The 13,324-nt window shown below is 40.6% G+C and overlaps 1 protein-coding gene across 2 annotated transcripts in view; it reads left to right on the top strand.

Moving 5' to 3' along the window:
- The window catches only part of TMOD3 (tropomodulin 3), a 91,403-nt gene that overhangs the window by 28,426 nt on the left and 49,653 nt on the right, over positions 1-13,324 (top strand). Inside the window, exons 1-2 of one of the 2 annotated variants that reach the window (XM_039462846.2) lie at positions 10,181-10,387; positions 11,437-11,636. In XM_039462846.2, the coding sequence (XP_039318780.1) occupies positions 11,511-11,636 (126 nt within the window). In that variant the 5' untranslated portion in view covers positions 10,181-10,387; positions 11,437-11,510. Of the gene's footprint in view, positions 1-10,180; positions 10,388-11,436; positions 11,637-13,324 lie in introns of those variants that run through there. The other variant, XM_039462845.2, reaches the window with a different exon arrangement.

The raw sequence follows: 13,324 nt of genomic DNA, 5'->3' as shown, positions 1-13,324 counted from the left end.
GAGTAGCTGGGATTACAGGCACGTGCCACCATGCCCAGCTAATTTTTTTGGTATTTTTAGTAGAGACGGTGTTTCACCATGTTGACCAGGATGGTCTCGATCTCTTGACCTTGTGATCCACCTGCCTCGGCCTCCCAAAGTGCTGGGATTACAGGCTTGAGCCACCGCGCCCGGCCTATTAATTGGTTTTTGTCCATATGCCACCTTTAAAATAGAGCAAGGAATTTGTCTGTCCTGTATATTGCTTATGCCTGTTGTCTAGAACAAGTAATTCATTGTGTAGGAAATGTTCAAAAATATATGTCGAATACACATTAAGTATGTTGAAAAAACACATACTCATCTGGAAATACTGAGATTAAAAAAAAAAAAATCTCTGATCTGGTGGGTCTTGGAGGTTCAGCACCCAGGGATCCAAGGAGAAACCATGAGGAAAAGACAACGTAACATAGTCTTAAGCCTAGCACATCTGAAGAGAAGGCCTCCAGCACCTGAAGTGGAGTTAACCTGAGACCTGGTGTCTCCTGAAGATGAAACTCATTTGGTTACCTTTAAAAAAACTTAGATTTTCATCAAGACTTATATTTAATTTCGGGGATCTGATGAACAGATATTTTTGTTTTTAACTGGGGGAGATTAGACAGCAGAGAACTTTGAATACTGAGCTAAAATGAATTGATACTTAGGGAAGAAAAGGTGAAGAAGGGGCAGCAAAGGATCAACAGAAGTATCAAAAGCTCATTTTCAGCCCTCCTTTAGTTGTAATAAGGTGATTAAAGTTTGGGAGCAAGAGGACACTACTAGCTGGAGGAGAAAGAGGGAACTACCAAAGAAGGGAAAGCAGAGATTGATGTATGATCCAAGTATATCAAATTTGGCTTAGCTGTGTACTACCAGGTACTATACCTGGTGATGGAAACCCAGTGAGGAATGAGATCTAGAAGAGATTCTCTGCCTAGTGAGAGAGAGAGGTGAAAGACTAACTCCAATACGGTATAATTGTTGGTTTGAAGTAAGTTTGAGGGGTGTCTTTATGGAGCAGCTGGCCAGCCAGCTCTGGGATAGGATTTTAGGTGATGGCCCACAGCTTTATCTTTACTGAGACACAGTTTTAGTCTGCCAGTAGTGTCTGATCTCTTAAAAACTGGCCCATAGCAACCATACCCATAAAAAAGACTTACACGTAAGCCAAAATAGCAATCTATTAATATCTAGTTAGGAAAGCTACATGAATAGCTGATTTTTAAAATTTGTTTTGTTTTTGTTTTTTTGAGATGGGGTCTCATTCTGCCCAGGCCAGAGTGCAGTGGCACGATCCCGGCTCACTGCAACCTCCACCTCCCGGGTACAAGCGATTCTTCTGCCTCAGCCTCCTGAGTAGCTGGGATTACAGGTGCCCTCCACTATGCCCAGCTAATTTTTTGTATTTTTAATAGAGATGGGGTTTTACCATGTTGGCCAGGCTGGTCTTGAACTCCTGAACTCGGAATTCATGCACCTCAGCCTCCCAAAGTGCTGGGATTACAGATGTGAGCCACTGAGCCCAGCCAAATAGCCAAAATTTTAATTAAGAGAATATCTTGGTGAGCATTGGGAAGAATAAGAGGAAATAATTGGATGATGAAATATTGCCTTCTTTCTTTATTAGCTATTTATTTTTTAAGACAAGGTTTCACTCTGTCACCCAGGCTGGAGTGCAGTGATGCAGTCACAGCTGACTGCAGCCTGGACCTCTTGGGTTCAAGTGATCCTCCCACCTCAGCTGGGACTACAGACGTGGGCCATCATGCCTGGCTAATTTTTTATTTTTTGTAGAGATGGAGATCTCACTATTTTGCCCAGGTTGGTCTCAAACTCCTGGACTTAAGCGATCCTCCCTCCTATATTGCCCAAAGTGCTGGGATTTTAGGCGTGAGCCACCACACTGAACTTTATTTAGTTATGGTATTGTCATTTTATAGTAATTTGTTCCATCTGATTTTCTGGGAAGCACTCTTACCATTATATGTCAGTATTTGCAGTTACACCCTTAAGTTTTGAAGTTACCAATGCACAATACAACATGTGGTTATAATGGATGTATGTATAAAGATAATGGCAACTTCAGTTTGGGCACAATGTCTCATGCCTATAGTCCTACCTACTCGGGAGGTTGAGGAGGAGGGATCACTTGAACCTAAGAGCTTGAGGCTGCGCCGCTGCAATCTGGCCTGACAGAACAAGGCCCTGTCTCTTAAAAAAAAAAAAAAAAAAAAAAAAAAAAGATGGCAACATCAATAAGGAAATCATTAATGTTGCCTGGGTGTGAGAATGGAGACCAGGGAAATTTTCAGGGAAGACATGACATTTTCAACTAGGTCTTGAAGAATATGTGAGGTTCAGTTGAGGATAGAGGTAGATGGGAAGTAATGTATTTTTTTCTAGAGATGGAGAACATAATAAGCAAAGGAATAGGGAGGCCTGAAGTTTGTGGCCTGTTTGGAGTATAGGCTTTGTGATGGAGAGCAGCAGGAGGTAATATAGGAAAGCTAGCTAGTCAGGACCAGGTTCTGAACTGTGTATCTCATGCTGAGGAGATTGGACTTTCTCTTGTAGGTCAGGGTTGGGCAAACCTTTTCTGTAAAGGGTCAAATAGTAAATATTTTAATTTTGCAAGCCCATCTGGTCTCTGTAGCAGTTATTCAGCTCTGCCATTGTAGCACAGAAACAGCCATAGGCAATACAAAAATGAATGAATGTGAATGTGTTCAAATAAAACATTTACAAAGACAGGCAGCAGGCTGAATTTGGCCCGCTGTAGTTTGCCTAACCCTGTTGTGGATAATATGAATTATATAAGGCTTTTGGACCAGAGAACAACATGGTCACATGTATGCATTAAAGAGAGATAACCAGAATCTGAAAACTGAGCCTGCCCTATAGAAATGGTGGTGAAATGGAGAAATATATCAACTCATATATTGATAGAGTATCTCTCTGAATCAGTGATTCCACATTTTTAAAAATACAGTCAGTTGTTGACACCTTACTCCCTATAAAAATATAAAGCTTGAAGAAGATATGTGGAGATTGGTTGAATAGTAGAGCATTGCTTCTCAAACTTACATATAGATAGATCCCTTTTAAAGGGAAAAAGCTATCAGGCCTCCTGGTGTTAACTGATGATCTTTACAAAAACTAAATTGTTACTGGATGAGAATTTGGTACTATTTCATTGCAAGTTCTCTATAAGTTCATTGTGCCTTTTCTGTCACTTGCTGTTTGTAAACTTTAGACTCCTATTTTTCTTTTTTTTTTTTTTTTTTTTAAGACAGAGTTTCGCTCTCCTTACCCAGGCTGGAGTGCAATGGCGCGATCTCGGCTCACCGCAACCTCCGCCTCCTGGGCTCAGGCAATTCTCCTGCCTCAGCCTCCTGAGTAGCTGGGATTACAGGCACACGCCACCATGCCCAGCTAATTTTTTGTATTTTTAGTAGAGACGGGGTTTCACCACGTTGACCAGGATGGTCTCGATCTCTTGACCTCGTGATCCACCCGCCTCGGCCTCCCAAAGGGCTGGGATTACAGGCTTGAGCCACCGCGCCCGGCCAAGAAACTATTCTTATAGAAAGCTAAAATTTTAAACTCTTAGCAAAATGAGATTGCTGAGATTCCATTAAAAAATTAGCATGGTCCTGGAAGTCCAGTTTGAAAAATAAGGATTCTAGAAATAAGTGATAAATGAAAAGGAAGATGGTAAATGAAGACTTTTGGCCTAGAATATTCCAGGGATTTCCTGATGTCCTTAAGTATAGCCTCCACTAGCTGAAGTCCAATGAAGCAGTGGGTGAGTGGAAAGAAAAGCAGCAGCACCCATGGACTCTAGGGAATATTTAAACAAAGTTCTTCAGCCTTTGAAGAATTTTGAGTAAGACAAGATAGAGTCTGCCACAACAGTATGAGATGTAGTTTCAGAACTGATGGGGAAGGACCTCCAGAGCAGTAGATCTTAAAGTATAGTTCCTGACCAGCAGCATCAGTGCCACCTGGGAGCTTAATAGAAATGCAGATTGTCTGTCCACCCCAGATGTACCCAATCAAGAAACACTGGGGTGGGCCCAGGAATCTGTGTCTTAACAAGACCACCTGGAGATGATAATGCACTCAAAAACAGGAAAAACACTGCTGTAAAAAGTAAGAGGCAGAATTAAATCGTCTGAACCTACTAGAATTCCAAATTAAAAATTCTTAAGCTTTGCCTAACTTACCTGGCAAAACTTGCTTATTTACAAAAAGTTGTGTTTTTCTGAAATGATCATGAGAGTGCTACACTTTGAAAACTGATTCCCATATTCTTGTGCAATGTAATTTATGTTTTTTACTTTTAATGAAATACATTTTACATTAGCTTAGAGATTAAAAGTTTCTGTAGACAAAGTGCAGATTTAAAGTACTTTTCTAGCACATTGGTTTCACCTCTTCGTTATTCAGAATTTGTTCCCCTTCTAGAAGACAAATAAATGTCAAAGGACAAGCAAGAGAGACTTGTCATCCCGGACTTGAAAGCAAAACACTCCTTCTAGAACTTTCCTTCCTAAGCAGTTTCTGAACTCCTCCTGGCATTTGGAACATTGTCAGTATACAAATGGTCTTCAATAAAGTATGAGAGTTGAGAGGAAAGGTATAATCAAGTTAAAGAATCTGAGAATGGGAACATCTGGAGAAAGAATGCTAGTAGTGGCTGGGTGTGGTGGGTGGCTCACGCCTGTAATCCCAGCACTTTAGGAGGCCCAGGCAGGCAGACCACTTGAGCCTAGGAGTTCGAGACCAGCCTGGGCAACATGGTGAAACACCATCTCTACAAAAACTACAAAAATTAGTTGGGTGTGGTAGCACATGCCTGCAGTCCCAGCTACCTGGTAGGCTGAGGTGGAATGATAGTTGCTCCTAGGAGACAGGCTGCAGTGAGCCATGATTGTACCATTGTACTCCAGCCTGGATAACAGCATGAGACTTTGCCTTAAAAAAAAAAATTTTTTTTTAAGTGATAAGTTTTGAGCATTGTTAGATAGGATGAACCGTTGTTTGCTTTTTATTGAAGCAGAATTGAAACTTTGAACTTTGACATATTACCCAGAAGTTCTTGCCTCATGGCAAAATTCTGTAATCTGAATCTGAAGGAAATTTATTTTCCATTGCTTTGAAAAACCTAGCTAAAGAAGTAAACTTTCTTAAATATGAAAAACACTTACATTCTCCCCTAGAATATACCATGATAAACTTGATAAGAGTTGGGAAAAAAATGGAACAGATTTGTTGCATATAACCAACAAAAAATATATTAAGAGCATTTTTTTTTTTTTAAAAAAAGAAGTCAATATATAAATGGGCAAAAGATTCTTCATACAATAAGGAACACATTGGCCAATGAACTTAGGAAGAGATGCTTAACCTCATCATAATGCAGCAAAATGCAAATTAAAACCACAGTAAAAGACGACCAGAATGGCCAAATATAAACTGATAATGCCAACAATGAGCAAGGATGAGGAGCAGTATGAATTGTCATATACGGAATCTGCTGAGAACATTAATTCATCCAATCATTTTGAAAATAGTTCGGCATTACCTAATAAAGCTGAGTATAATAAGCATACCGTTTTCCCAGCAATTCCATTCCTAGATTTGAACGTCAGAGAAATTCTTAAACGTGTGTACCAGGAAATAGGTAGCAAGATTGTTTATAGCAGAGAAATAGAAGGGAGAGAGTATAAGTAACTTAAATATTCATTTATATGATAGAATATTATATAGAAATGAAAAGAAAGTAGTGTAGCTCTAAACAACTCAGTAAACAACGTCAAATGAAGAAAGCAAGTCACAAGGCTGCATACTCTGTGAGTTTGTTTACGTAACATGCAAGAAAAGGGGCAGATCTAAATCTGTTGAGGACATGTACAAATAAGGCAAAACTCTGAAGGAAAGCAAGAGAATGATTAATTCAAAATTTAATAGACTGGCTACTTTTGGAGGAGGAGATGCAACTAGAGAAGTGAACATAAGGTTATTAGTAATGTTTTCTTTTTTACGCTGGGCAAGTTCATGGGTGTTCGTTTTATTCTCTTTTTTTTTTTTTTGAGACGGAGTTTTGCTCTTGTTACCCAGGCTGGAGTGCAATGGCACGATCTCGGCTCACCGCAACTTTCGTCTCCTGGGTTCAAGCAATTCTCCTGCCTCAGCCTCCCGAGTAACTGGGACTACAGGCGTGCGCCACCATGCCCAGCTAATTTTTGTATTTTTAGTAGAGACGGGGTTTCACCATGTTGACCAGGATGGTCTTGATCTCTTGACCTCGTGATCCACCCGCCTCGGCCTCCCAAAGTGCTGGGATTATAGGCGTGAGCCACCGCGCCAGGCCTTGTTTTATTCTTTAAGCAATATTGTAAACAAACTTTGTGTGCTAGATTTTACTTTGGGATTAGGAGAAGCAATATATTGGAGTAAGCTATTTAGTCTCTCCATGGAATGTAGAAGGTCATTTTCCAAATTTGCAGAACCTGGGTGGCATATAGCATTGCCTGCCTTTGCCCCTGATAATCTCATTCCTATCGTATTGCCTATTAGAGTGCCCTGTTAGAATGACCATTGAATTTATGACCCATATACTGGGATTTTTTTTTTTTTTTTGGAGTTGGAGTTTCGCTCTTGTTACCCAGGCTGGAGTGCAATGGCACGATCTCAGCTCACCGCAACTTCCGCCTCCTGGGTTCAGGCAATTCTCCTGCCTCAGCCTCCTGAGTAGCTGGGATTACAGGCATGTGCCACCATGCCCAGCTACTTTTTTGTATTTTTAGTAGAGACGGGGTTTCACCATGTTGACCAGGATGGTCTCGATCTCTTGACCTCGTGATCCACCCGCCTCCCAAAGTGCTGGGATTACAGGCTTGAGCCACCGGGCCTGGTCACTGGGACGTTCTTGAAAGTAAAGTGAAGGATGCACAAAATAATTAAACTTGTATCTATTTGTATTTTTAAATATTCATGAGAAAATTGGCTTATATACTGTAAATTTCAAAAATATATTAAAGCACATTAAAAACTTTTAAAATATTAAACAAACATTTAAAAAATAGCATGAACTGAATTATTCTTAGTACATATTCATATACTTTTATTGGTTCCTTACCTTTATCTGTCTGAAATACCATGTTATTGGTATTTTTATAAAAAGAAAAAACTTTTTAGCAGTTTTATCTTTAATTTTTGTTCCTTAAAATTTTCACCTTTTTCAAAATTACATTTTACGGTTAATATATTTGAAAGTGCTGATATCTTCCATTTAATCTTCTCTGCAGACTGTATTATTTTTAATGGAGAAAATACACTATAAATACACTTGTAAGCTTGCTATTTATTTATTTATTGAGACAGGATCTCGCCTTGTTGCCCAGGCTGTAGTACAGTGATGCAACCATAGCCCACTGCAACCTCAAACTCTTGGGCTCAAGCGATCCTCCCACCTCACCTTCCCAAGTAGCTAGGTCTACAGGTGTATTCCACCATGCCCAGCTAGTTTTTAAAAATTTATATACAGATGAGGTCTCACTGTGTTCCCTAGGCTAGTTTCAAACTCCTGCGCTCAAGTGATCTTCCTACCTCAGCCTCCCAAAGTGTTGGGATTACAGACATGAGCCAGTGTGCCTGGCCAAGCTTGCTATTTTAAAGTTGCAAGTACAAAATGGAGGCTTAATAAACAGTAATGAAAATGATAATAATTTGCAATAAATAAATAAATAAATAAATAAAACAAGGTAACCAGTAAACCAGAAGAGGTGCCAGTAAAACAGGTATAAACCAGACCTGTCTTGGGCAGTTACACAAGTGCCTGCAGTGTAATATCTGCATAAGCAAATTCTGTTTATTTGCATCTTTTTTTTTTTTTGAAGATACCAGGGTGCTTTTTTTTTTTTGGCCACAATATTCTATTTCCTCCATATTTTTCAGAACAAATGCATACTATGTATCTTCTATAATGAGAGTAAACCAACAAAACTGTACTTTATCCTTCACTTTAACTGGCTCCTAGCTCTAGATTAGAGATGCTTGACCTGGGATAATAATTAAAACCCAGTTGTATGTTTTCCATGTATTTTGGAAAACATTAGGACCTATGGTAGATCTGGCCTCAACATCTCCACAGTAAATCATTGGTTCTCTTTCCTGGAATTAGAGATTAGTGCATCAAGCTAAGCATAGTGTCCTGTGCTTGTAATCCCAGTTACTTGGGAGTCTGAGGCAGGAGGGTCACTTGAATCCAGGAGTTCAAGATCAGCTCAGGCAAGACTCTGTCTTGATAAAGTTTTGGGCACTCTGGATGAAAGCACGGTGCCCAAAGAAATAGTTGCCTTGCACTTTCTGAAGACAAGCAGTCTTCCATTTCCCATTTGGCTGCCATAATCCACAAAGCTCACCTGTTGGAGTGAATGATGAACATCGAGAATACCTTGCTAAGGAGGCCAAGGCCGGTGAATCACCTGAGGTCAGGAATTTGAGGCCAGATTGATCAGCAAGGTGAAAGCCTGTCTCTACTAAATACAAAAATTAGCTGAGTGTGGTGGCAGGCACCTGTAGTCTGACCCACTTGAGAGGCTGAGACAGAATTGCTTGAACCTGAGAGGCAGAGGTTGCAAGTGAGCCCAGATCATGCCACTGCGCTCCACTCTGAGTGATGGAACAAGACTACATCTCAAAAAAATAAAATAAAATAAAATAAAATAAAAAGGCAGGGCACGGTAGCTCATGCTTCTAATCCCAGCACTTTGGGAGGCCGAGGCGGGTGGATCATGAGGTCAAGAGATTGAGACCATCCTAACCAACGTGGAGAAACCCCGTCTCTACTAAAAATAAAAACATTAGCTGGGCATTTTGGCACACACCTATAGTCCCAACTACTTGGGAGGCTGAGGCAGGAGAATCATGTGAACCTGGGAGGTGGAGGTTGCAGTGAGCCAAGATCACACCACTGTACTTCAGCGTGTCTGTGGAGTGAGACTCCGTTTAAAACAAAAAAACAAAAACCAAAAAACGGCCGGGCACGGTGGCTCAAGCCTGTAATCCCAGCACTTTGGGAGGCCGAGATGGGTGGATCACGAGGTCAAGAGATCAAAACCATACTGGTCAACACGGTGAAACCCCGTCTCTACTAAATATACTAAAAATTAGCTGGGCATGGTGGCGTGTGCCTGTAATCCCAGCTACTCAGGAGGCTGAGGCAGGAGAATTGCTTGAACCCAGGAGGCAGAGGTTGCGGTGAGCCGAGATTGCGCCATTGCACTCCAGCCTGGGTAATGAGTGAAACTCCGCCTCAAAAAAAAAAACAAAAACAAAAAGCAAAAAACAAAAAACGACATAGGACAGTCAAAGTTGAACATCATCTTTCCCCTTTGCTGAGGCACATCAGAAAACACCTTGTACCCGGTGTACAATAGAATTCTCAGTCTCATCCTTGTTAAATGAATTTCCAATGCGTGTTCTTCTTCTCTGGATCCGCTCCAAAAGATTAATTTCATATTGAGCGTAATTGTTAAAGTTGTCCTTGAAAAGGGCTCTTCCCTAGATTCTGTACTCTAGATCTTCTTGATGATAGCTTAATCTCCGCATGGCTTAACAGTCCAGTGTGCTCCAGCTGTTCCAACTCGGGGAGCTGGAGCTCATCTTTGCATTCCTGAATTCTCTCTGCCATGAGGTCCGAACTCTACAACCCATTGAGGAGCTTCTCAACAGCAAACAGAGCTTCCCTCCCCTCACTACTTTGCTTGTTATTGGACCTAAGGTGGTTGCTAGTCAAGTTGCTGTCAGACTTCTGCAGTGAGCCCACATTTCTAAACATAGTGTGAACAGTTCCATTTATAGGAGATGGAAACACTTCAAAGGAGCCTCAAAATGTTACTGGTTTGCAGAAAAAACATACTAAAATATTAAGTTGGGAAAACTTGGGGGAAGGGGTATTAAAGGAAATACATCAGACTGAAGTACTAAGTATTTTGCAGTGAAGAAAAACATAACCAAATCACTAAGTGGAAAGTTTATTTATTTCCATAGGTAGTAGGTACTTTTTTTTTTTTTTTTTTTTGAGACAAGGTCTTGCTGTGTCGCCCAGGCTAGAGTGTGATGGCACAATCTCGGCTCATTGCAACCTCTACCTCCTGGGCTGAAGCCATCCTTCCACCTCAGCCACCTGAGTAGCTGGGACCACAGATATACATCACCACACCTGGCTGATGTTTCATATTTTTCACCATGTTGCCTAGGCTGGTCTTGAACTCCTGAGTTGAAGCGATCCACCTACCTCGGCCTCCCAAAGTCCTGGAATTACAGACGTGAGCCACTGCTTCCAGCTCTGTACTAGGTATATTTTATGAGACAGACAGTCCGTACACATATATGGCTGGAATATGCAGAAATCCTTGGTTTCACCTTTCCTATAGAACAGTCATGCAGGATCAGCAAATGATTAGCTTTTTGATATATGCCAAACTCTGTGTCTCTAGAGCAGGTGTCCCCAAACTACGAATGTGACCCTCTGAGGCCATTTATCCGGCCCCCTGCCGCACTTCAGGAAGGGGCACCTCTTTCATTGGTGGTCATTGAGAGGAGCACAGTATGTGGCGGCCCTCCAGTGGTCTGAGGGACAGTGAACTGGCCCCCTGTTTAAAAAGTTTGGGGATGCCTGCTCTAGAGCTTCTATTAACCTGCTTGTTGATTAACCTCATATCTGTCCAGGAGAGATGACACAGTAAGGAAATGGTGAAGGTCCTTTCCCACAGTCAGACCCTTTGACCAACCTTGTAAATCAGTGGATGATGTATCCCAGCATGATTTTGAGTATTTTACTGAAGCATCTTAAGAATGCTATATTGCTTTCCTTTAAAAACCTCAGAAAAATATTTTCAGATGCATGTTTAAAAAAAAAAAAATTCTTCCTAGTGGGAAGAGACCACTCCTGCCATGTGGAATGTATATCCCCCCATTTTAATATTGAGTCATATTGTTCTCCTAAACAATATATAGTAAAACAAGTGTGCCTTAAACATATTGTGCTGAAGCAAAATACTCTGGTAAAATAATTTGAAAGCCATTGATGGAAAAACTTTTATTTTGGCACACATTATAATTTTTTTTTGCCTAAAATTCAATTATTAGAAATTCTAAATTCTGTCAAGTGGCTGCCTTAATGAACCTGAATTTTGTTTTATGCTTTCTTCTTTTTTCCTGTTTTTTTTTTTTTTTTTTCTCAACCCGAGGCAAAAGGCATTGAATGCTTCATAAACAAGAAGAGTATGTGATATATGATCACAGAATATATGACACATGGAAATTACATTTGACTTAAGAATTAGATCTAAATAGATGGATATGACTTATTATTTAAAATGCTTTTGTGTTTTCTCTCCATAGCTTTAAGAAAGAGCAGAGATCACTTCTGACTGTACCGAACAGCAAAAATTAAGTGACTTGATACATTGCATATCATGGCACTGCCATTCCGGAAGGACTTAGAAAAGTACAAGGACCTTGATGAAGATGAGCTCCTTGAGAACCTATCAGAAACAGAACTGAAACAACTGGAAACTGTATTGGACGATCTTGACCCAGAGGTAGGTGCTAGCTGACAAAGAGAAATGAAATAAATTTTCAAATTCTTTGAAACTCAGTAGCTGTGTTTGAGCTTTTTCATGACTTTTCTCTGGCACCTTCTACCCTCTCCTCATTTTTATACAAATCCAGTTGCTTTTGCTCCCTCTGCGTTTCCCCATTTCTGCTTCCATATGTTTACTGACATGACTATTCTAAGCTACTCCAGTATCCTTATTTCAAACATCTCCTGAAATTTTTTCTCCTCTAAGAAATTTATCTCCTCTGTGCAGGAATGGGTATTTTTAGTACAGTGCAGCAGATGATTACCTTTTTTATATATGCCAACCTCTGTCTCTTCAGAGCTTCTATGCTAGGTGGCTTTGGTGTAGAATGCCTCTAAAAGGTTCTTCATGACCCTAAACCTAACTGTCACCTTTCTGAAAGATGCTGACCAAATTAAGTAAGTTTCCAGTCATTGGTAGAATAGATCTGAGTAACTTCTTGGCAATACAGCAGTCTACTGTGGAGCAGACCTGAATGTATGTATGTAAGCTTTAACTTGCAAAGTGTGTGCTGTTTGTCTTATAAATTACACAAGGCTAAGATAGACACTCATAACCCTTGACTTGATATTCCCTGATATGTTGGGGAATGGGCAGTGAGGGAAGAGCCTGAAGGTCCTGAAGGTAATGGTTGTTTGCTAGGCTTCTTTTCTTTTCTTTTCTTTCTTTCTTTTTTTTTTTTTTTTGTTGCCCAGGCTGGAGTGCAATCTCAGCTGACCGCAACCTCCCGGTCAAGCGATTCTCCCGCCTCAGCCTCCTGAGTAGCTGGGATTACAGGCATGTGCCACCATGCCCAGCTAATTTTGTATTTTTAGTAGAGACAGGGTTTCTCCCTGTTGATCAAGCTGGTCTCGAACTCCCAACTTCAGGTGATTCGCCCACCTCACCCTCCCATAGTGCTGGGATTACAGGTGAGCCACCATGCCTAGCCTAGGCTTCTTTTCTTTACCACATTTATTTATGCCAAGACATTGATTTTAAGTACTCTCTAAGGACTGAGATGGAGTTTGTTTTATAACATTGTTCTTGTTACTGGATGATGTGTCTATAACATAGATCAAATCCCTTAACCATAGTTACTATTATAAGGAAAAGTTCCCAGTACATCTAAGTGGAGGGGGATTACTCAGGATAACAGTGCTGTTTTTATCACATTACAGCAATATCTTAGGCAGTTCATCTATTAGACATGATTGAATCAATTTTAGAACTGGAAAAAGTGGTTGGGTGTGGTGGCTCATGCCTATAATCGCAGCACTTTGGGAGGCCAAGGTGGGTGGATCACTTGAGGCCAGGAATTCAAGACCAACCTGGTCAGCGTGGTAAAACCCCATCTCTACTAAAAATACAAAAATTGGCTGCGCATGGTGATGCATGCATGTAGTTCTAGCTACTTGGGAGGCTGAGGCATGAGAATTGCTTGAACCAGACAGGTGAAGGTTACAGTGAGCTAAAATTGTACCGCTACACTCCAGCTTGGGCGACATAGCCAGACTCTGTCTTAAAAAAAAAAAAGAAGAACTGGAAAAAGCTTAAGACTATCTAGTCTAGGGTTTCTCAACCTTGACACTATTTAATTTTAAGGTCAGATAATTGTTTGTTGTAGGGAGGGCCATCCTGTGTATTAGAGGGATGTTTACCAGCAT

The sequence above is a fragment of the Saimiri boliviensis genome, chromosome 2 (genome assembly GCF_048565385.1).
Source record: "Saimiri boliviensis isolate mSaiBol1 chromosome 2, mSaiBol1.pri, whole genome shotgun sequence".
In the NCBI taxonomy this organism is placed as follows: domain Eukaryota; kingdom Metazoa; phylum Chordata; class Mammalia; order Primates; family Cebidae; genus Saimiri; species Saimiri boliviensis.
The sequence above is the reverse complement of the archived record's forward strand: the minus strand, read 5'-3'. Positions and strand labels throughout refer to the sequence as shown.